Below are 23,501 nucleotides of genomic sequence, written 5' to 3'. Positions count from 1 at the left end.
TTCCAGCAATTTGCCTTAAAGCACGATGCCATACACCACTAGTTAAATTCTTAAATTACGAATAGAATATAAAGATTTAAATTACTTTGAGAATAAGTAATTTCCAATTAAATTTATGTTGGATAAACATTTAGAAATGAGAAAATTTCTTAAGACCTTTTATTATGAAATTATTATTTTGTTAGTGATGAAAATATCGATTAAAATTTATAAAATCAAACTTGACCAAACAGATATTTTCTACAGAACTTCTCGTAAGATTTCAATAAACTAGATTAAATAAAATATAGATGAAATTGTTTAGGGAAAAATGCACATATAAAAAATATTATAAACTTATTTTTATTAAATTCGTTTCGTTTTATCGTTTTAATTAAGAAGTGTCATAGTTGGAATATATTATATTCGTGCTTCTCTAAATTTACCAAAATGCACAAGGTAAATGTTTAGCAATACTCTAATAATTAGAGTCTAATTAGTTAAGTAATATTAAATACAAAATAGAGAATAATTTTGCATTGCAGTTTCCAATAAGCACTTTTGATAATATAATAATTATAATACAAAAACTGGTTTGTGGAATTTCGTTTTAAATGCAATGCAGTAAATTTGTGAAAAAAAATTGGTCCGGTTAATGCAATACACTTATCCCCAGTATTACACGGTACATGTTTTACACGTTTCTTTAAAAACTCTTAACAAGATTAACTTTGCATTTAAACGAAATTATAAACACTCAACTATAATTTACTTATAACTACAATAACATTTTCATTGTTTTCACGTATGTTAAAATTACAAATTTTTAACTTTCCGAAGTTAATGTTTTCATAAAAAAATCCGCTTTGCTAATTTTATGTTTTCTCGACTTTTCAAGCCATTCTGAATCGAATGAGACCAAATTTGGAGAAAGTGTGTGTGTGTGTGTGAACAGATTTTTTGCCGTAAATCGACGTTTTCTCAAAAACGGCTGGATCTATTTCAAAAATTTAAAAACCATTCAATGTATCTCGATGAAGACTAGCGTTTCTCAGTTTTGCACGACGATCGGCCAAGCCGTTTCTTTTTATATAGCAAAGAAGTGAAAAATTTTCGTCCACGTTTCAGCCCGAAATTCTGAATCGATTTTGAAAATTCAAAGATATTGGTTCGCAATCGTGCTAATTAGTTTTTGGTAAAGATCGGCCGGGCCCTTTTCTTGTAATAAAGTGTTAAAAAAAAAATTTCGACGATTTTTATGATTTTTTTTGACGGTAGATACCCTAGTCTTACAGATCATACTAAAATATTACGGCCCTACGACAACAAGTCGTTCAATTTTAAAAATTTGTCAAAGTTTGCAAAAATTAGAATCGTTTTTTTGGCGTTTGTCAAAATTAGACCTTTCATCGACGTTTCCTCAAAAACGCCTGGACCGATTTCAGAAATTTAAAAACCATTTGAGGTATCTCGACGAGGATTATCGTTTGTCAGTTCTGTGCGACGATCTGCCAAGCCGTTTCTTTGTAATTTGGAAAAAGGTGTTAAACTTTTCGTCCACAACTAATATTACTGAATGGATTTAAAAAAATCAAGAACTGTTCGAAAGATATAAGTTAAGAATTATACTGATTAGTTTTAAAAATAAAAATCTACCGAGCCGTTTTCTTGTTGATTTTATGGAACTTTTTTTGACGATATATATCATGATCTTATTATATTTACTGAAATATTACGGCCTTACGACAAGTAGTTTAATTTTAAAAATTCATCAAAGTTTGAGAAAATTAGTAGATTTTTTTGACGTTTGTTAAACTTTAGACGATTTACTTGGTATAGCGATAGAGTACCTGGTCTTAATAAACATACTAAAGCATTAAAGTCCTATGGAAACTGGTTCAATTATAAAAAATTATTGAATTTTGAAAATTTGCGTTTAGAAAATACTCCGAGTTAACGTGTTCGTTCGTTTTCAATTATCGATAATAAATCCACTCGGAATATTTTCAATCACATATAAATTAATTAATTTTTTATTGATTAAGTCGATTATTTATACATATCGGGAAATTCATGTAACTTGTCTCAAGGCAAAATACTAATACTAGTGTAGTAACATATTTCTATGATGGAAATGTGTAGGTAAGATGAGAACTCCCCGTTTTATGATCAAAAGTAAATTTTATGTGTATATAAGCTGGTTTGTTTGAAATATCAAAACAAAAACCATAATTTCTTTTAAACTTTGTTTTTAATTAGTGTTTATATATAATTGATAGCTTAATGTAAACTTTTTATTTGTTTTATTATAATTAATATTCTTGTAATTTATTAAATGTGCTTAATATTAAATATATTAGTATTTATTTTTCGTTCAATTTATTTATTATTCATCATATTAAAAACTAACTAAAGGGGCTTTTTTATAGTGATTTTCGTTCAGCTCGGGTTTTTCTTATAAAAGTGAATTTTTCGAGTTACACGGTTTTTCATGGAAAAGGGGGGTAGGTGTATTTAAATTTTATCACCCGACTAATAGACAAATTAAATTATGATTAAATAAACAGCAACGAGAAAGATTGAACTATGCCGTAAACTCTTGCATGTACGAATTACAGGTATGCATTCATGATACAGAAGTCAACGTACGCTACAAACACTTGTTCTCAAAACTTGTTATGAATGAAATCTATAAATCCGATACGAACCTTTTGAGTTATCAGCTACCAAATCTAATCTACAATTACATTGTCACTTTATTTAATCACTAATTCATCACTTTCACAGATAAAGTTAACTTAAACATAATTGCACAAAATTATTTTCACAACGGAAGAAGCGACTTAAAGAGCACGCCGTCGTATCCCGATGTATACAGGAGACTACACCATACACCCATATACACGATCCAGCGTAGCACGCACTCACACACATGACGGTCGCACGCACACAAGCGACGAACGACGCCAAGTCCACAGGCACAATAACAAAGTCGTTAAAGATAGGCAACGCAACGGGATCATGGATCATGCCAAGGAACCATAGATACAATCAATATAATAGATAGGCTATGTCTGCTTTGCGTTTCTTTCGTTTTAATTTTACGTTAACTGAAGGAGTTACAAAAACACACCAACCACTGGGTAAACCAACTTCTAGATAAAACATAAATAAATTCTTAAAAGCTAATAATAACTAGCTGTAAGTGGAATTCTGTCTTAAGGCAATTAAGGCATCGTGCCTTAAGGCAAATTGCTGGAACTTTCCGTACCAAAAATTATTATTTTTTTAAAAACGATTTACATTTTTGAAAAAAAATTACTTTTAAAAAATAAGATTTTTGAGAAACTATAAATTGGACAAAAAAATACTTTTTTTTGAAAAAAAAATTTTTTTTTAAAAAAAAAAAATTTTTTAATTTTTTTTTTTGAAAAATATTTTTTTTTTCTTTATTTTGACATATTGTGGAAGATCTGAACTTTTTTTTCAAAGCAATCGTACTGCTTTAACTGCATAGGGACAAAATATAAAGCGCGTAAGCGCCGCGTCGCTGTCTAACGCATAAGCATTGATACGGAACCCATAGGAATGTTAACAAAATGTATACTTATTGTTAAAATCTCTATAAAATATCTGAGAATTTGATGTGCATATGTCTAATGATCATTTTTGACCGCCAAATGGCTCTTTTTTTTACTTTTTTCTCCATATCTCCGAAACCGCTAGACCTACCTTCATGAAAATCTTATCGCTTCTTCATCTTGTCAATACAAGTGAAATGTTTTTTTGAATTATTCAAATCGAACGCTCCGTTCTCTTAAAAACTGAGTTACCGTTTTCGGCACTTTTTGCCCCTTATCTTCGGAACGGCTAGACCTGCCTTTGCCAAAAACTAATCAGCACGTCTCCTTATCAATACGAATCGAATGTTTTTTGAATTATTCAAATCGGTTGATCCGTGTTCCCGAAATCGTCGACGAAAATTTGTATCCGCACATACATACACACACGTACATACATACACACACACATACACATACACATACACATACACACACACATACACACACACATACATCCATTTTTTCTAAGGTATGCCAAAATGTTCAGAAACATCTGAAACGTAAAGATATATAAAAAATTTCATTTTTGATTTTTTGCGATTACTATAACTTGCCCTACGGGAAGTTAAAAATGCAATATATGTATGTCTTAGATAAAATTGCTATATTATACATATATCGGTAAATCATTATTAATAAAATTGAATAAATTACTATCATCAGCTCTGAATAAAACATTAAATTTTATAAGAAAGTTTAATTTCATGTTACCAAATTGAATAAAATTTTACCTTTACATTGTGACTGGCTGAGGAAGTAGGAAATGATGATCATATGAAAATTGCAAATAATTTTTGGAAACAATGCAAAAATTAGAAAAATGAAACTTGATAACATGATAAAACAAAGAGAAGGCAGCGACAGCGCGCGACCGGCCGACTCATGAAGTAACTGATAAAAGGTGTGGCACGATAGGAAACCGGCGAAATTGAAAATTATAGTTTAATGCCCTGGACATATAACACAAATACTTAGAAATGCTATTAGCGGCAATAGTGAAGTTCTTCTTCAAAGCAAATTGCTTAAGCTTTATCATTTCATGTGAACAAAATTTGAAGAAAGTCAGATGACTACATACACACAACCATAGATAAGTAAACATAAATGCACACAACCCAGATATACTTATATATTATTTATTTTTTTATAGCTATTATTACTTACTATTAACTTTCCGTAGGGTAAGTTATTGTATTCGTCCAAAAATCGAAAATGAAAATTTTTGCTTTACGTTTTGAAAGTTTCTGAACATTTTGGCATACCTTAGAAAAAATGGATGTATGAATGTGTGCATATGTATGGATACAATTTTCAAGCGCGCGGATCAACCCATTTGAATGAATCATAAAACATTCGATTTTTATTGATAGGGAGATATGCTGATTACTTTTTGGCAAAGACAGGTCCAAACGTTTCGGAGATACGGAGCAAAGGATGCAGAAAATTGAAATCGAGTTTTTGAGAGAACAGATTATCCGATTTGTATAATTCAACGAACGTTCTATTCGTAACGATGGAGAGAAGTGGTGATTAGTTTTTGGCAAAGGCAGGTCCAGCCTTTTCGGAGATACAGAGCTAAATGTGCAAAAACGGCAGTTTTTGAGAGATCTAAGCATCCGATTTGAATGAATCAAAAAACTTTGCTATTAATAAAACAATTGTTTTTGTTGAAAAAAATATATTTCAAAATTACCTTTTTTTTAATTTACAAAAAAAAAATTTGATATCGAAAATAAATCAGATTTTAATTTTAATTCTATCTTAAGTTCTTAAACTTACTTATATACTTCAATTAAATGACTTTAGTTTATATAATTCTTATAAATTTACCCTTTCGACTCGGATACCGCCGCTCCGTCGACAAAATCCATATAAATCTCGGAATTTGCGAGTGGAAAGTGTTAATACTAGACAATGCCATTGATTCTAATTTCGCTTTATTAGGTTCTGTTTATTTACTTTTTATGTAAATAAATATAAACGTCCCACACAGCACATGGTTGACATAGGGTCAACCTATGGTCGTCACAATGGGCTGTAGGGTTAACCTATGGTCAACCCACTGGTACCATATATGAACATAGGTGAACCCATGGCGGCACATATGTCAGAGCCCTGGTTTGACCCATGGTCAACCCGCCGGGTTCAATACGGGTATGCTATGGGGCTGGAATGGTATCGCGATGGGTCAAAATGGCGGTATATAGTGCAACAATTGTTGCATACTTTCCGTGCGTATTTGTATTAAATATAAATAATCCATATAGTTATAAAAATCAAATGAGCTAAAACTGCAACTCCATAAGTAATATATTTATTAAAAATAATTTCATTTACATTACTAGAAAATAACTAAATTAAACTAACTTAACTAAATTTTTGGTGATTATTATCCTAAAACCTATTATTTTCTATGTATAGTATTATTATTATTTATATAATTTAAACTAATTATTCACATTGGGTTCACCATCTTCTAAAGCACTGAAAATAACAAAATTTGAATTATAGTTTTACAGGTTTATTTTATCAAATAAAAAATGTTAGTTGACATTTTCGAAATATGTGGAATATATTTCAACTTACGGAAAAATGCAAATAAATCTGTCATGGGCATGACGGTATATGTATATTTAGCAGTATATATAATTGATTTGTCCACTTTTATCCATTGGGTAACATCATATTTAGCGATATCTCTGCTATTCTCACATCTGTCAATAGCTGCTCCACATCTAGCAGTTCTGCCTCTGTCCGAACAGGAAATTTATTATAAACTGCCAGTGTATAATCAGGCAAATCATCCTTCATATCACACTGGCATCACTGCTTATTAAGCCTATATTCATTAAAACCTGGTGCCGTAATGAATCAGCCTTTTTATTAATATTGAATGTAAAATCTGAACAATATACAACCTTATACTGAGGTTTACCACAATATTCTATCAAATGTCCTTCGAAATGCATAGACATCTCACAAGCTCTAGGCATGGCTACAGGCCTTACATGTTTTCCCATAAAAAGTTCTTTTACCTCAAAGTATCTTTCATAACTTTGCTGCAATGGTTTCTCTGACTTCCGTATGTATTTTTTCAAGACCTGCATGTAATTCTCAAATTTAAAGGCACTAAATGAATCAAGTGTACCAAAACTTCTGGTGTCATTAGCTAAGTGTAAAATGTTATATATATTATGACTTACATAATGATCTCCATATAAAACCTTAAATCTTTCAACAAAATGATGAAGTAGTTGCTGAGCATAATCTAAAAGATCATTTAATAACGTGTTGCTACATAAAATTTTAATAGCAATATGTAAAGTAAGAAAATTTTTATAAAAGTCATTTGAAATATGACATGAGATTTCAAAACTACTGGACCACTATACAATAATAATTGTCTAAATTCTGTAGCTTTCCATGGTCTCATATATTTCAATGATCGAGGCTTCCTAGCAAAGTCCTTGGATATATAAATCTTTAAGCTGCATAAAAAATTGGAAAAGTCATTAGTTTTAGCACATGGCAAACGAATTGGAAGCTCACCTTCAGTCCACAAAAGCATCAATCTCTTAACTGCTCCTAAACAAATCAAATTCATATAGTCAAGTGGTACATTAGTAACTAAACAAATGTACGGTATTTCAAGCAATCTCGTATAGCCATTGTGGTAGTCTTCATCTTCTAAGCTTCGAAAGTGTTCAGCTGTTCTTGCAGGTGATTGCATTTTTGGAAAGCAAATTCTGCGATTAATATTTGAACCACGAGCAAGACATTTCGAGCAACAGAAGCAGCCTGTGTGTCCCTTTTCTGCAATATAAATGATTTGGCGGGAGTATCACAAACAAAATATTTGATGCGTACCTTATATTGTTTCCCATTGTGATCAAAACCCTCAGTGCTTAATAGACCAAGCTGACATGTTCGAAGAATTCGAGAGAGGCAAACCATCTACATTAATTTCTAATTCAATGATAGAAGATATCAATTTCAACCTATCAATAGAATCTTTCAATCCAGTTAATAAACCAAAATGAATATATTCACCTGGACTTACAACTTTTGATACAGCAGTTCTTTTTGTTTTCAGAAGTGTTCTACTATCTGCTGGTAAATCACTGAAACAATCATGAAGTTTTAGCCCTTCAAGTAGTGCGAATACAGCATTATGAGGTATCTGACAATTCACAACCCAGTCTGCTAAAAATTGTCTTGCATCAAAAACTTCAGTTATATCTTCATTGGAACTATCCTCGCTATATGAAAGAGAAATATAATCATTTGTTTCAACATCACCCTGTAACTCTGCCTGGCAAGAAGACGGTCCTTCAAAGTCATCTCCAATAGAAGCATTAGTCGCAGTTTCAATATTATCTATTGTAAAAGCACTAGTACTAGGCAATCCTTTACGCATTCAGAGTTCTGCAAAACACTTTCCGAACGTAATTTCTGCACTTCCCAAAAAAGTCTTCTATAAAAATGTCTATCTGACACAGTCGCAATGTGTTTGCGAATTTTTTTATCAGACATATATATTTATAGAATTTTTTTTGACAAATTACAGAGTCAAACGACAAACAAATTACGAATATATTATATTCTAATATTGTTTAGAATTTTAGTAGCATAAGTATACGTATACAGTACTCAGGTTATATTTGTTCATCGTGTTTATCTATGACAGTCATGAGAACAGACAAAGAAATACAAATGCCGAACAACATAAGTGCCGCCATCTGTGCGCTAGTTGTGCAAACGCCGCGCACGCGTATGCGCATGCGCGGTATATTTGAATACATTTTTCATTTGCCCATAACAACTCGGTGAGTAATGGGTCAGAGTAGGTCGACCATTGTTTGACCCGGCGCGTAACGTATGGGTCTAAGCCCACTGCGTCATAAATTGGCCCATAATGGGCTTATAATAACCCGGTAGGCTGTAAATGGTACCAAACAGGTCGACCATTGTTTGACCCGTGCTGTATGGGGTTGATCATATTTTAGTTGATTTTTTTTTCTGGTTCATGAAAATGCTCCAATGTTACTTCAAAAAACAATTTATTTTTGGCGAGGGCAATACATACAACTCTTTTTACTTCAAAAAACTATTTATTTTTATCAATGATTGTCCGCCCCTAACTTTTTTTTAAATCTAGGAATCAATTTTCCTTTAATTTAATTTTCATAATGCGGAATTAAAAAATGCATACAATTTTATATTTTTACCCTTTTACCCTTCACAAATCTCTATTTCATAACAGCCATTTTAGTAATGGAATAAGTTTCCACCATTCAGTCAGTTTTTATCATGGGTTGTCCGCCCCTCCCATTTTCCCATTGTACAAATATTTCCCAATGCACAAACAGCACATAGTTTGCTTGCGTAAAGAGCAATTTTTGTAAAAAAAAAAAAAATAGAGAGATTGAATATTAAAATCTGAAGATACAACAGTTTTTGATAGGAATACCATACAACTTTATGGTGAAGCTGATTTTTTTTACTTTCTCAATTTTTTCCAATCTCAGTCAATTTGCTGAATTCAAAAATAAATGAATTAATGAAAAGCGCCATAAAAATATTTCAAAATCTGAAACTTGAAATGTGCTAATTTAATTTATAGAATCATTTACAAATTAAGTTGGCTCTTGCAAAGACTATTAATATGATCTAGAAACCTTTATAAGTGGCGTGCTTTGCAAACTATTCATATATGTTTTGTTATATATTTTGGAATCAGTTATTTTTATACTAAACATTTTATACCAAAAATATTTTTTATGGCAAAACACCGTTTGCCGAGTCAGCTAGTATATATATATATATATATATATATATATATATATATATATATATATTTCCGTTTTCAGTGACCGTTTCATGAAAAAAAAATTGATTTCAATAATTTAGAGTTCATAAAGAAGGGGACATGCTATTTTCCAGGATCGTATAAAATATATTTATAAATAAAAAATTAAAGTAGTTAGTGACATTTCGCCTTGTGGCAAGTTGCATTAACTTCCAGATATGTGCAAATAATCAACTTAATCAATAATCATTTGATTTGTATATGATCTACCTGCCTACCTGTCTATCTACTTTTTTACCTGCTGAGTGTTACCCATCTTAAATATCCCCTAATAAAATTAAATACAACAATGGCATGCTCTTTGCCTTTTGAAACATAAGCATGCTCTGACTATGACTTTTGAAACATATTTTTTATCCACATTTTCTAGTAAGAATAAATATCGCTCTAGCTTTATAACAGACTGACTATTAAAGTCCTAGAATCCAGGTATTTATGTTAATAAATTAAATGACTTTAAGTTAATCTATATGTTTAGCTTAATTTAAAATGTAACGCTGTGCATATAATATAAACTATATATTTATTCATTTATGAAAATTATAATAAAATCTTAAAACTAAATTGATAAAATTATCTTACAATATAAAGACATTATTTTTATATCAAATTTGAATATAAATTTCACATTTTATATATTATTGCTTGCAGTAATTTATATTGAAAATACAATGATTGGTTACTTGCAATTTATCTAAACTGTGAAACGGATATTTTCAAACCAGAACAACTTTTTCCTATTTCCGCTACTGCGCATACTGTACATAACATACCTGAAAACTGTGGCATATAGCAAGTACCACATAAAGGACATTTCACCTCTGGTTTACCTCGATATATAGGTTTATAAGAAATTCCACATAAATTGAAAGGATTTTGTTCATCATACTCCAACTGAAACTCATCAACAGGGTTTTTATCACAAGCCTGTAATATTTTCCTGGCTTGTTGCGCAACTTCAGGCCTTGGGCCTAATTCTAAAAGCCTTCTTGCAAAAGATGCTGCCGTTTTGTAATTCTTCAGTTTAAAGAACATATTTAGTGCTGTTCTAAGTGTTAAGATTTGATGTACAGGTTGCAAATTGCAATGTGTGAAATATGCCGCCATTTCACATAAACGCTTTTGTTCTTCCAAAGTACTTTTAGGCATACCTTTACGGTGTGTTTCCATTTTCAGACCTAATATATATTCCCTACATATCTGTAGAAGTTGTTGGGCTTCTGCAATTTCCTGCTTGCTATCAACCACAAGAAGAGGTATATTTAATAACAACGTTTGTAATTTTTCAACAGCTTCAACAAATCTTCCACTAGTAGTCAATTGATAGCATATTTGTAATAATTGCACCAAATCATTTAATTTCAAACCAATTGCAGGCAATCCATTTTTGGGAACTGTGTCCTTCCAATTTCTTTGAGGAAAGGCATACAATGATAATAAATTTGGGAAGGCTGAATAGGACATTCTGGAACGGGAGTATGTGCTAAGGAATAAGGACTTAAGTGGTTCAAAGTTTACAACGCCAATCTGAAAAAAAAAATTACGTATATGTTGTTTTACAAAAAAACATGTAGAACATTTCTATGTATAAACATTTCTATTGGATAGTTAATGTCAATCATTAATAGAACAAAATAACTTCAAACTCTTAACTTCAAATCATTATTCAAATTAGTAATAAATTAATTAAATTTGTATTAGTTTTACAAACACAATATTGAATCTATTTTAAAACATATTGGTAGCAAAAATTTGTAGTTTGAAAAAAAAAAACGATTATTGAGATCCCACAGAAAAGTTGTTATTTCCACCGCAAAATAGAACTCACTACTTTTATGTTTGCTTCATGTTTATGGTTTTTTTTTTTCTTCAAAAGATAAATTTAATCAAAGTAGTTTTTATTCTTAAATAATGAATTAATTTGCATATATCTAAAAATATGATATATATTGAGATTTTCCGGGCTGAATCTTGGGTAAAAATGGTAACTTTTCATATCCAATAGTACAAAATCATAGTTATTGATTTCTTTACCTGTTCGTTCAGCAACTTAAATGCACTCTCAAACGATCCAGCTAGCACATGATCCACCGGCAGTTGTGAATTATTAATCCAGTACTGCGTATGTGATATACCTTTAACTGGTGGAACAAAGTAGGAATCGGTATCTTGACCACCAGCTGGAGCCAGCTCTTCTGGTAATTCTAAATCTTCATCATCTACATCCCATCCGGGGCCTTCAGTGTTCTCTGGATTTTCGATTGCCTCCTTAAATTCGTTATCTTCATCATCGAGACCCAATTCGGCATCTTCTCCCCAACCTTCAGCAGGAGCATCAAGAGCAGACTCAGCGGCAAGTGCCTGATGTATATTGGCAGTATCACGAGTGAAAACAGCTCCAGAAAAGAATCCCTGAAACATTTGTAAACATTTATTATTATACAACGAATTCAGTTGAATAGATAAAAAAAATTTAAAACATACAAATACATAGACTCTTTACAAAAATCTGAACTTTGAAAATTGGAATTTGGTTTGACTGAGTTTAGGATGATTGTTTAATCTTCTACAGTTGAAACTAGCTTTCTTTTCCAAATCATCAATAGAGAAAAATTATATAATTATATTATATATATATATATATATATATATATATATATATATATATATCTTAATTCTTTTATTTTGATAAATTGCAAAAACTTTTTCTATGTGAAAATTAACCAATTATCTTGGTCAATCATGGACTAATGATTATTATGGTATCAATTATATATTAGAAAACTTGTTTTACAGTATTTTAAATACAAAAAGTACTTACTTTTGAAACAGTAAGTAGTGGCCAATTTGTTTCTGCTTGTTGAATTGGCATTGGTGGGCATAAGAATTTGGCATTTGGGTTAATTTCTGGCAAGGTTTGACCACTCTCTTGTATTGTTGATGCTAGTTCTGACGCTACATCATGATAACCATGAGTGGCAGCAGTTAAAAATGCAAGTCCAAACAAACCTCTAGAGCTCAGTATCTTAATTCTTTCTGGAACATCCCCCAAAGTTAAAGCCCCTTGATATTGTGCTGGTGTATCCTTTCTTATTTCAGCAATCTTAGTCATTTTCTTTAATTTTTCCAGATTTCCAGTAATCAAATACAAAAATGATAACTTTTCAAAATTTTTAGTTCGTTGATGACACATCTCAACAACTTGGTGATTTCCACGCAACAATGCAACATTACCCAAACGCTCCCAACATGCTTTATCATCCAAACATTTGGCTGCCTCAAGAGCAACCTCAATATTTCCACATTCCAGAGCTAAACCAAATCTTGTTTTCTCATCTTTGACAAAATGTAAAGCTACTTCAGGATAGCCCTTCTGTTGCAAATATGCAATAATACTTTGGCCAACTAGTCGAGCATTGCGCACCATATGTAATACTTCTTCATATTTTCTGGTTATAAGAGCTAGTTTGAATTTATATTCTGTTGCATCAATATTTAGAACATGAGGACGGCATTCACGGTCTAAGCAAAATACTTGATTTCCCTTGACTCGTATAATATAGATAGGTAGATCCAAAGTTCTTATTATACCATGATCCCTATATTATATTTAAGATATTAATAACATTCTGAGGTCTAATAATTTATTTGGTAATTAATATATAATAAAATTTAGAACAAAACCTTGGATCATATATAAAACAATCCAAAATCAATAATTAACAGGCTTAAAACACTTGGTATCACTCAAGAAATTAAAAAATTCTTATAAATAGTCTAGAAGTTGTAAGTGTAATTCATAATAAAAACCATTTGTTTATAAGATAATTTTCATTGCATGCAAACTGATTTTTGCACTTATTCCTTCATAACATTGGAAGTGCTAAAAATCAAGCACTTATTCATACTGTCAATACAAAGTCAATATTCTAAAAAGTCAGCAGTTTTTAAAGTTTGTATCCATGCGTGCATCTGTATATTCATGACTATGGAAAAATTAAAAGTAAAAACTTTCAAATATAAATAGAATTCTTTAAAATTTTAAAAATATCAGTGTAAAGTTTGGTTTTTTAATAATTCACTAAAAATATATATTCATGAAAAAAAATAAATTACATCAACAAAAAATTAAAAATGAAATGTAATAAATTTAGGAGTAATTATTAAGACTTTTTCAACTATCATTGTTAAAATATATACAAGTACAGCAGCAGGACAATATCTAAATTGTTTTTGACAAAATATTCAATAATTCAAAATTGTTTAGGTTAAATACAATAACAATGTAGAATACTAATTTTTCTGTAATGCTTACCCATTGCTTATGGCATATTTGATATGATTACTTGTTGTGTAAATGAAAACCATGCTCTCATCCCAAGCCCCTGATTTCACTCTCGTATTTTCGTGAATTGAACAAAGTGTTTCCAGATGGCGATTACAAATTGTGACAGTGTGTTTTGCTAATAAAGCCACATGTGACATGTCATTGGACCAGACTACATATCGGCACTTTGAAATTTTTACCTGAGCAAGTGATCTGCAAATAATATATAATCAATACATTTTTGGATATAATAATAAAAAGATATGATCAATACATTTTGAATCAGAGTTTCTATAAAAATATGTGTTTGAAATTATATCGAAGTGTTATTATTTAGTGACTATATGTTTTGTAATTCATTCAAGAACATTTATCAAGGCGCTATCACGGAATAGTGTACAGCGTTGTACAGAATTATGTCAGGCGCCAAAATTTATCACAGAATTAGAAACAAACTTGTAGTTCATCAAAATACCAAATAGAACACTTTTATTTCATTCACTTTCCTACTTTTTCTGAAAATCATCTTTAAAGTCAGACATTCTTTAATGTACCAGAATATGGCACACTTACGTTTAGTAAGTAATTATAATAAATATATTTATAATAAATATAAGTTAAAAAAAAGATTATTTAGGTTTTTGTAATTATTACCTCTTCTGTTGAACATCAAACATAGTAACACAATCTGGTTCCCGTAAAAGGAGCATTCCTGTGCCAGCATAGAATATTTCATCACACCCAGGTGTCTGAACCTTTTTGGTAACTTCGTTTTTCAAATTTTTTATTACGAGCTGTGAAATATCCAAAAAATATATTAAAGTATATTCATTAATTTTATTAGTATGAAATAGGGTATATTCGTGTACTAAACATAATTCAATTAAAACAAATACTTTAACTTTAAATTAAGCATAAACTTTGTGAAAAAGATTGAAAAATGTGGAAATGTAATGTTTTGGTATTAAAATTAGTCATGTTAAATAGGTAGAATAAATATAATTTATCATTTAGAGATAACAAACTTTACCTACCTGATTTGCCCTGTCTAGAACAACAAATCTGTTACGAGCAACCCAAAGAGCAGTTATTCCCGAAGATCTTTTACTTTCAGTTTCTGAACTTGATGAATCTGAGTCTTTTGACATAGAATATAAATCGTATGTACTGTTCTCCAAACAAGTGGTGCGAGTGCAAAGTAGTATTGCATTCTCAGCTGGATTGTAGGACATACTAGAAAATATAAAATCAAAATAAATTTTAAAGAATGTTAAAAACAAAAACATGTGTGAGATTCAAAACAGTTTTTTCTTAATAACTAATTATAAGAGAACCTACTACTACTACAATACAAAAACAATTACTTCTTATTTCTTATTACCAGGATTTTTAATTTTTGGAGGTCTAATGACAATTAATCTGGCAACTCAAACATTCAAAATTAATTAATCATATTGTAATACAAATAAATAATTGCCTATAAAGTGGAACCCTTCCACCGCCACGAATTTGCATAACTGGTGAGTCCTTAGAAGTGGTGAAATCTAGTTTGCGTACAAAGCGATCTTTCACATAGAACAACATATTGCCTTGTACTGCATATGCCGGTCTCTCTCTTTCCAACTAAAATATATAACCACATATTTTTAAAATATTATAGGAATTTCTTTTCTCAATAAAAATATAATTATTTTCTCTTATAAAAATCTGTACAAAGTTCAAAGTCCGTCTCTTAGTATTGCACAATAAAATCCTTAAAAAATTCCATAAAAATAGTCTTCAAATGATTGAGATCTGGATGAAGCAATAATTACATAATTATATTAATAAATGAATAAATTAATTCACTAATTTAGGTATAATTAAACTCTTGATATTATAAAATATGATACCTTAAACACAATCATCCCAGTATCATGACCAGCAGCAAATAAATTTAATGTGGGGTGTGCAGCAAGAACCCAAAATCTTTCATGTTCTCGACGGAATGTATGTAGACATGTTCTTTTGGTCATATCCCAAACTCGGATACTTTTGTCTTCACTGAAATATATTGTATATAACAATTAATAATAAACTTACAAATGGAGAGTTAATGAACATGTTATAGTAAAAGTCATAAATATAAAATGAAAATTTTAAATTAATGTCTGAAAATTTGAATGAAAAAATTAAAGAATAAGTAGAAGGTATATAATATAATTTTTCAAGTAAATTTACTAGTATCAAGTTATTAGTAAAAATGTAGTAGTATTTAAAGTTTTTGAATATCATGATATACCTGTTAGATATAATTAACTCATGCCTTGGATGAAATAAGACACAAGAGACATTATTGTAATGTCCTCGGCAAGTATCAACTTCCCATGCCTAAAATAAAAATTATCACACTCAATAAGAGTTTGAAGACGAATAAAAATTTAAAATAAAAATGATATACCTGTGTGAAAGTATTTAAACATTAAAAAATAAGATTAATAATATTACATACATTTTAAATTATATGTATATATATATATTTATATATATATATATATATATATATATATATATGAAATTAATCCAAAAGATAATTGTTTTATTACAAGTAACATATTTTTCCTATGGATAAATATTATACCTTATACTCATTCATCCTCCAAAGCTTAATTTGTCTATCATCAGCACCTGAGACGATTAAAGGCAAAGTTGGATGAAAATGTGCCCAATTAACACCCCTGTCATGACCTTCTAATACATATTTTACAACAGCATCAGCTTGGCCAAATAAATCGGTAGCACCAGGATTTTTAAGATGATCTTCCAAACCACCGGGTCCAGGTGCTACATTCTTTTTTCTTAAACCTGTACATATAAATATTTATATAAAAGTGCACAATGTAGACTATTCATATTTCATAACTTTTATGAATGGAATTAACATACTATGGTATAGATTAATAAATAAACTTATTACTAAAATCATTAAAAAAATAATATGTCAAAACTGATTACCAGAAATATCCCAAACTCGAACAGTTTGATCTAAAGAAGCTGACACCAATGTATCTTCAGTTGGATGGAACATGGCACACATAACATAGTGGTTGTGGCCAGTAAGCACACATATGCATGTTCGAGATTGCCAATTCCATATACGAATAGTCTGATCATCAGAAGCACTCAGTATCCAAGGATATTCATGATGAAATAGCGTGGAGCGAATGTAATCCAAATGACCTAATAATGTAAATATACAGCGCCTTTGCTTGTAATTCCAAACCTGTTCAAAATTGTATAGAATATTTAGTCATATTTTTTTTAATCAGTGATTACTTTACCCTTTTTTTAACCCAGACTCAGTAAAATATTTTTGAACTTTTAAACTATACATAATTATGATTCTTATCATTTATATTGAAAACTATTCTTTTTTTAATAGAGGTAATTGAAATTTAAATATTTTGTATTCTAAGTTTGGTTGCCTTGCCATAATTGTAGATTATAAAAAATGATTATGTTTTACCTCTAAATTGTTACACAAAAGTAAAAAATATAAACCTTTATTTTATAATCATCTCCTCCAGAGACAAAGAGTGGTTGTTGGTTGTGAAAACATATTCCACGCACAGGCCCATCGTGTTCATCAAATTTGTCCAGTAATGTGCACATACGATAATCCCATAATTGAATAACGCCATTATGTAAACTAAAAATAATAATTATATGTGCTTAATGAATGAATGATAATCAAATAATGACAATAATAATAAAAATGACAATAATATTAACAATAATAATAAATAATAATTATAAGTAACTTGTGTGGGAATTTGTGCTTAAATAGAAATTTATTTATATTTTAATACTTTCTATTACTAGCATTCTTAAGAGTAATTATGAATTTTAAATTAATAAACATAAGATTCAATAATCATTTTGTTTCATTTCAGTTAGGTAACATTATATATTTGACGAGTGACTAATAAATAATAAGTTTACTAAATTTGTAATAATGTAAAATAAAACAACAATTTTGTTTCAGATTTTCAATAAAGTCAAATATCAACTAAGTGAATGCAGTATTTAGCCTTAAGGCAAATTGCATGAACTTAAACATTACGTGCAAATAACCGACATCAATAAATTTATATTTTGAATAAAATTTTCAACTATTTATTTCAAAAATAAAATTTTTGCTTGTACTAAAAACTAATAATTGCAATTTTTTATTGATATTTTTTAAAGAGACATATAATATGTGTAACTGTATTAAATATAGTGCATTATTTCGAATATTGATATTGATATTGTAGTCCATTATTCCCAATGTTTAAGTCGTTCTTAAGAAAACGTTGACAAAAGATCATTCTTCTTCTGCGAAAACTTTTAATGATCTTGTAATTGTAATTATAAAGAAGTAGAAATAATGAATGACATAGACACTCATTTAGACAATATTTTTTTCATGCACATTTCTAGTACTAAGTCGATCAGTACATTGAAGTGTCAAATTCTGGCTGGAAGCTATTAAATTAATATAAATTAAAAAATTATCAGAAATTTATTACAAGAAATAATTTTACATATAAATGCTTAGTATTTCATCAGATTTAACAACAGTTTGTTTGGAGAGACTAATCATTGTTAGTGTTAACATAAACAATGTGTTAGTTTATTTAATTTTACTTGAATAACTCTGTATCGTTCTATAAATAGAACACAATTTTATATTTCTAATACTATATCTCGTCACAAAACAACAAATATACCTAGTCAAAATCCAGGGCCTTTTTGGATGGAATGATAATCCTTTTACCCTGGCGGATTTTGTTTCAAATTTCGTCAACATATTTATGTACTTATATTACTTTCAATCGATAATTACATAGAACACTTTATTATTGTTTTTTATAATTGTGAATATAAAAATTTGAAGAATTTGACAACTCAGAAACGAAATACTTGTACACGTCCCCAAGCACAACATTGCACAGAGCGGCCAACAGTGTAGGGTAACTGTCAAAGCGTTGAAATGATAGGTTAGAATCGATACGCCATTTATACTTGTTTATCTATGCGATACGCGCACACCGAGACGATCATGGATTATAAATTCTATGGATTTATTTTATTTGACCGATTCATTTGGTGTAGGCAGTGGCGTCGGGTGGGCTCTTTTTTTTATACAGCCAGTGGACTCGTTTTTTTTTATGCAGTGGGTTCGTTTTTTTAGACACCCAGTGGGCTCGTTTTTTGAGAAAAGAATAAAAGGAAAATGGGCTCAAGTCTACCCAGCCCACACGGTTTCGACGCCACTGGGTTTAGGCATTGGTATTTGATAAGCATGAAAAATCCACTTTTTTTAAAAGTATTCGAATCATAGATAAAAGAAGAGTATGATTCGAATGTTGTCCGTGAATTAAAGAAATGTTTGAATGAATCTTATAAGCATGTTTATTTGTCTATCATAAGTATAATCTTGGGAATGGTTATCTACTCAAAAGCCAAAATTTAACAAAAAAAAGTACCTACTATATTATATAGATCTTCAGTCCCTGTAAAATAGTATAATTTTAATTTTTAATCTGTTTTTGAAGTAAAACTTCTTTAGGCGCGATATGGGTGTAAAAATTTTTAGGCGCGACACGGGTGTAAATCCGTACAAATGCAACGAAAATGCCAACGTGTAGTTGAACACTACGACGCCGTAAGCGCTGATGTCGCGAGTATCCACTCCCGTCATGTCATGCGTAAGTCGAGCGCTAAACCCTATATGAACTTGCATTAATTGAATCACGTTTTTTATGTAATGTCCTCATGGAATAAGACTTTTCTTAGAGAATAAATGTGCCATGGAATATAATAAATTTATATTGAATCTCGTTGAAGACAAAATAATATCTACTGCCACGGATATTTATGTAGGTTGCCATGCGACAGATCAACAATCATACATTCGTCAGCAGTTTCACAAAAATCGGTTATTGATACCGGGGGTTTGCCGTATGAAATAATTTTAGTTCTGAATAAATTTTACATTATAACAACTAATATTGATGTAAGTGATGGCTTAGCTAATGGTTGTGTAGGAAAATTAGTGTACATACAACTTGGCGGTAATGATGAACTTCTACGTTTATGGTTTGAATTTCCCGGTAAGATAGGTAACAAAATTAGGAAGAAAGCTTCACATCATATTCAAACTCTTAATATCAGTAGGACAGCTGTGCCGATGCTCAGGAGATCTTATTATTATTGATGTTATATGATTATTAAAAGATGATTTTTAAAATTCAATATGATGTTTTTTTTTTTATTTTTATCGTTTTTGCCTACTCATACAATTTAAAAGTTTTACTTCAATCGCGTGTGATCCTTACGCGCACTCTTTTTAACTATATATATACATGTTCGATCATAAACTTAAACTTGAACTAATATTAAAAGGAAGCAAAATCTTAAATTTAAAACAACTAGTGTGAATGGGGTCGTGCTTTAAGGCAAATTGCTGGTACTTCTCGTACCATAATTTTCAAAAGATTATTATAAATTCTGTAATTTTCAGCATTCATATTTTGTAGACAAAATGTGTAGGCTTATAAATTGGACGACGACGTTTAATAGGTTTACATGAAAAACCAAACAAACAAAACTTAATCTAGATATTTTTTAAATCATATTTTTAAGAATTAAATAAATTGCCCAGTAAGCACGTGATGTTGTAGCAATATTCTATATAAATCCCTGCCAACATCCCCGCTGTGACAATAATAAACCAATGTGGTGTATATGTTCGTTTAAAATTGCAATTGTGACATACCGATCGGTCGTTTTTTATGAGGGCTATCAAAAGCTATATTGAGAGAGAACCGTTACATCAAATTATCTTATATTTTAGAATACGAATAATATAATAAGTATACATTTTGTTAACATTTCTAAAGTTTATCCGTTATACTGCGGCGCGGCGCTTCGGTATTTTTTCTCTGAAATAGCCGCGTAGCATGATTGCTTTGAAAAAAATTCAAAATTTTCAAAAAAAATTCGAGACAAAAAAAATCAAATTTTACAAAAAAGTCAAAATTTTTAAAAGATTCTCAAAAATCTCATTTTTTCAAAATTTTTATTTAAAAAAAATCAAATAAAAATCGAAATTACGCACTAATTATTTTGATCTCTGTTAAAATTATTTCATTTCATTAATAAATGTTTAAGTATAAATAAATAAAAAAAAAACAAGTATTGCCCGAAATGCTTCTACTGATGGCGCGAGGTTTGAATAGAAATGTTCAAAAATAATTTTTTATCCGCAAATATATATTCATGAATTGCAAAGTTAAAATATTTATTTCAAGTATATAAGAAAGCTTTACAATTTTAGCTATTTATATCAAATTTTCTTATTGTTTTAAAAAAGTTTTTTTAGAAATTAAAAAAAGTTTTTTTTGAAATCTTGAAGTAACTTGCCTTACCAATTTCAAATTTTCCAAAATATAAACTAGATTTAAAATTTTTCAAATTTTTTAATTTTTTTTTTCATTTCAAATTTCTTAAAAATCTATATTCGTCAAAGTTTTTAAAAAATGTTAAACCTTTTTTTTAAAAAAAAAATTTCCAGCAATTTTTCAAGCATGATGCCATGCACCATTGTTTTAGCAATAGATATAATGGTCTTATAAAACATACTGAAATATTACGGCTTTAAATGTGAAAAAAATACCAGATTTTTTGAGGTTTTCTCAAAAACTGCTGAATCGAACCATTTGATGTAACTCGATAAGGACTATCGTTTCTCAGCTTTGTGCGATGATCGGCCGAACCGATTTTTTGTAATATTGAAAACCAAAAAATAAGAAAGATCGCCCACGTTTCAGCCAAAAAAATCTGAGTCTAAACGATTTACAACATTCAAAAACTACTCGAAAGATGAAGTCGCGTAGTAAAGATGATGATGCTGATTAGTTTTGGACAATGATCGGCCGAACCGTTTCGTAATAATTAACTGTTGAAAAAAAATGTTTTGATTAAACTTTTTTATGTAGATAGATATCAGGGACATTCTATAATATTACGACCCTACGATAAGTCGTTTAATTTAAAAAATGCATCAAAGTTTAAAAAAAATGTGTGAAAAATTTAAATTTCACAAATTTAAGAGTCATCGAAATAAATTCGATAGGAAAGAGCCGCAATTAGATTTGTGAAAAAAACGACCAAGCCATAGATAAATAAGCATAAAGGGCCAAGCCATTAGAAATGGCTTCGGAATTAACAAAAAAGTAAGCAGCCCACACAACTTCGCGAGTAGTGTAAAAAACTTACGATTAATTTCAAGGTCTAGATAAGGAAATGTATAATGACTCACATGATATATGTAATAGTGCCAGTATTTTCTTAGCAGATGCTTAATATTTCACAAATTAATATATTATGTTTCTTAAAAAAAATATGTTTCGACGTTTCACGTGAAATTTAACATGGCAATAAAATTCATGCACTAAAAATAGTCCTACGAAAATTGATTAAATCATATGAATTAATCAAAATTTGGAATATTAACCCCTTCGACTCGAATGCCACCGCTCCGGCGGCAAAATTCATATAAATCTCGGAATTCGCGAGTGGAAAGTGTTAAAATACAATTTTAGAACACACAAACACGTGTTTGTGCACTATAATTAATATAATGACAGATAATTAAAATGTGTTTGAGAGAAATCAATTGGAAATCGTAATGTTTAGATTTAATTTAAATCGGAAACTTTTCTAAATAAATAGTTGAAAATTCAATCTAAGTAAATATCTAAATCTCAATTTCGGTTGATTAATATATTATGTAATGTACAAATTGTTATTAAAAAAATGACTTCAATAAATAAACTATTTAAAAAACAAATACATTTTATTTCAATAAATATATCTATATAATTATAGAAGTACAAAACGCATGCTATGAAACTTTTCACATAATTTTTACATAATTTTCACATAGGCGAGTAGAGCATATATAAAAAATTATTTACATTTCTATATAAAACATGAAATAAAGAAAACGTAAGAGATATTTACAACAAAACGTATCGTTTCATACATGACCTGGGATATAAAACTATACTTACAATTAGAAGTCAGCTTAACTCTATTCTTATAATTCAATTATTTTTCAACATCTTACGTCATAAAAATATAAAGATATAAAATATACATTATTATATATACAACGTATAAACATGTTCAAAATGAATAAATTCTTAGATCTAATTGCATATATACAAAACGACAAATTATACACACACACATTATATATATATATATATATATATATATATATATATATATATATATATTATACATATTCATTTATCAATACATAAGCATAAAACATACATACATACATTTCAAATATACAAGATACAAGAAAACAATTTTCTTTATTTACATTTATTGTACCTATTGAATCTAATTTTGAATATTTTCCATTTTAAACGTACGAAAACAGAAACCAGCTGAAATAAACGTATCACGCAAAATTAGCATTTTAAAAATTTAAGATACCAATTTCATTACCGAAAAACTTGCATTTAAATCTAAGTTATTTGATTTATATCCTATAAAGCAATTAGTGATCAACAGTAGCAGTTTTAGTAATATTATAAGGACAGATGAAGGACACATGAATAGAAAGACTAGTTAATGCATAATCATATCTACATACAATGGT

At 29.5% G+C, this 23,501-nt stretch overlaps 1 protein-coding gene across 1 annotated transcript; it reads right to left on the bottom strand.

Moving 5' to 3' along the window:
• Positions 1–10,120: 10,120 nt before the first annotated feature.
• On the bottom strand, positions 10,121–18,629 carry LOC113376802 (coatomer subunit alpha). The gene is made up of 13 exons (XM_026616866.1): positions 18,550–18,629; positions 17,339–17,486; positions 16,793–17,060; positions 16,419–16,642; positions 16,080–16,168; positions 15,691–15,841; positions 15,276–15,421; positions 14,833–15,031; positions 14,453–14,592; positions 13,787–14,011; positions 12,293–13,070; positions 11,506–11,883; positions 10,121–10,998 (listed from the first exon to the last, which is right to left on the bottom strand). Exons 1-13 carry the CDS (start codon positions 18,627–18,629, stop codon positions 10,162–10,164), a joined length of 3,663 nt encoding a protein of 1,220 aa, XP_026472651.1. The 3' UTR covers positions 10,121–10,161.
• Positions 18,630–23,501: the final 4,872 nt, after the last annotated feature.

The sequence above is a fragment of the Ctenocephalides felis genome, unplaced genomic scaffold (assembly GCF_003426905.1).
Source record: "Ctenocephalides felis isolate EL2017-DRISC unplaced genomic scaffold, ASM342690v1 CF-g0.4_SCAFFOLD_01886, whole genome shotgun sequence".
NCBI classification, from domain to species: domain Eukaryota; kingdom Metazoa; phylum Arthropoda; class Insecta; order Siphonaptera; family Pulicidae; genus Ctenocephalides; species Ctenocephalides felis.
The sequence above is the reverse complement of the archived record's forward strand: the minus strand, read 5'-3'. Positions and strand labels throughout refer to the sequence as shown.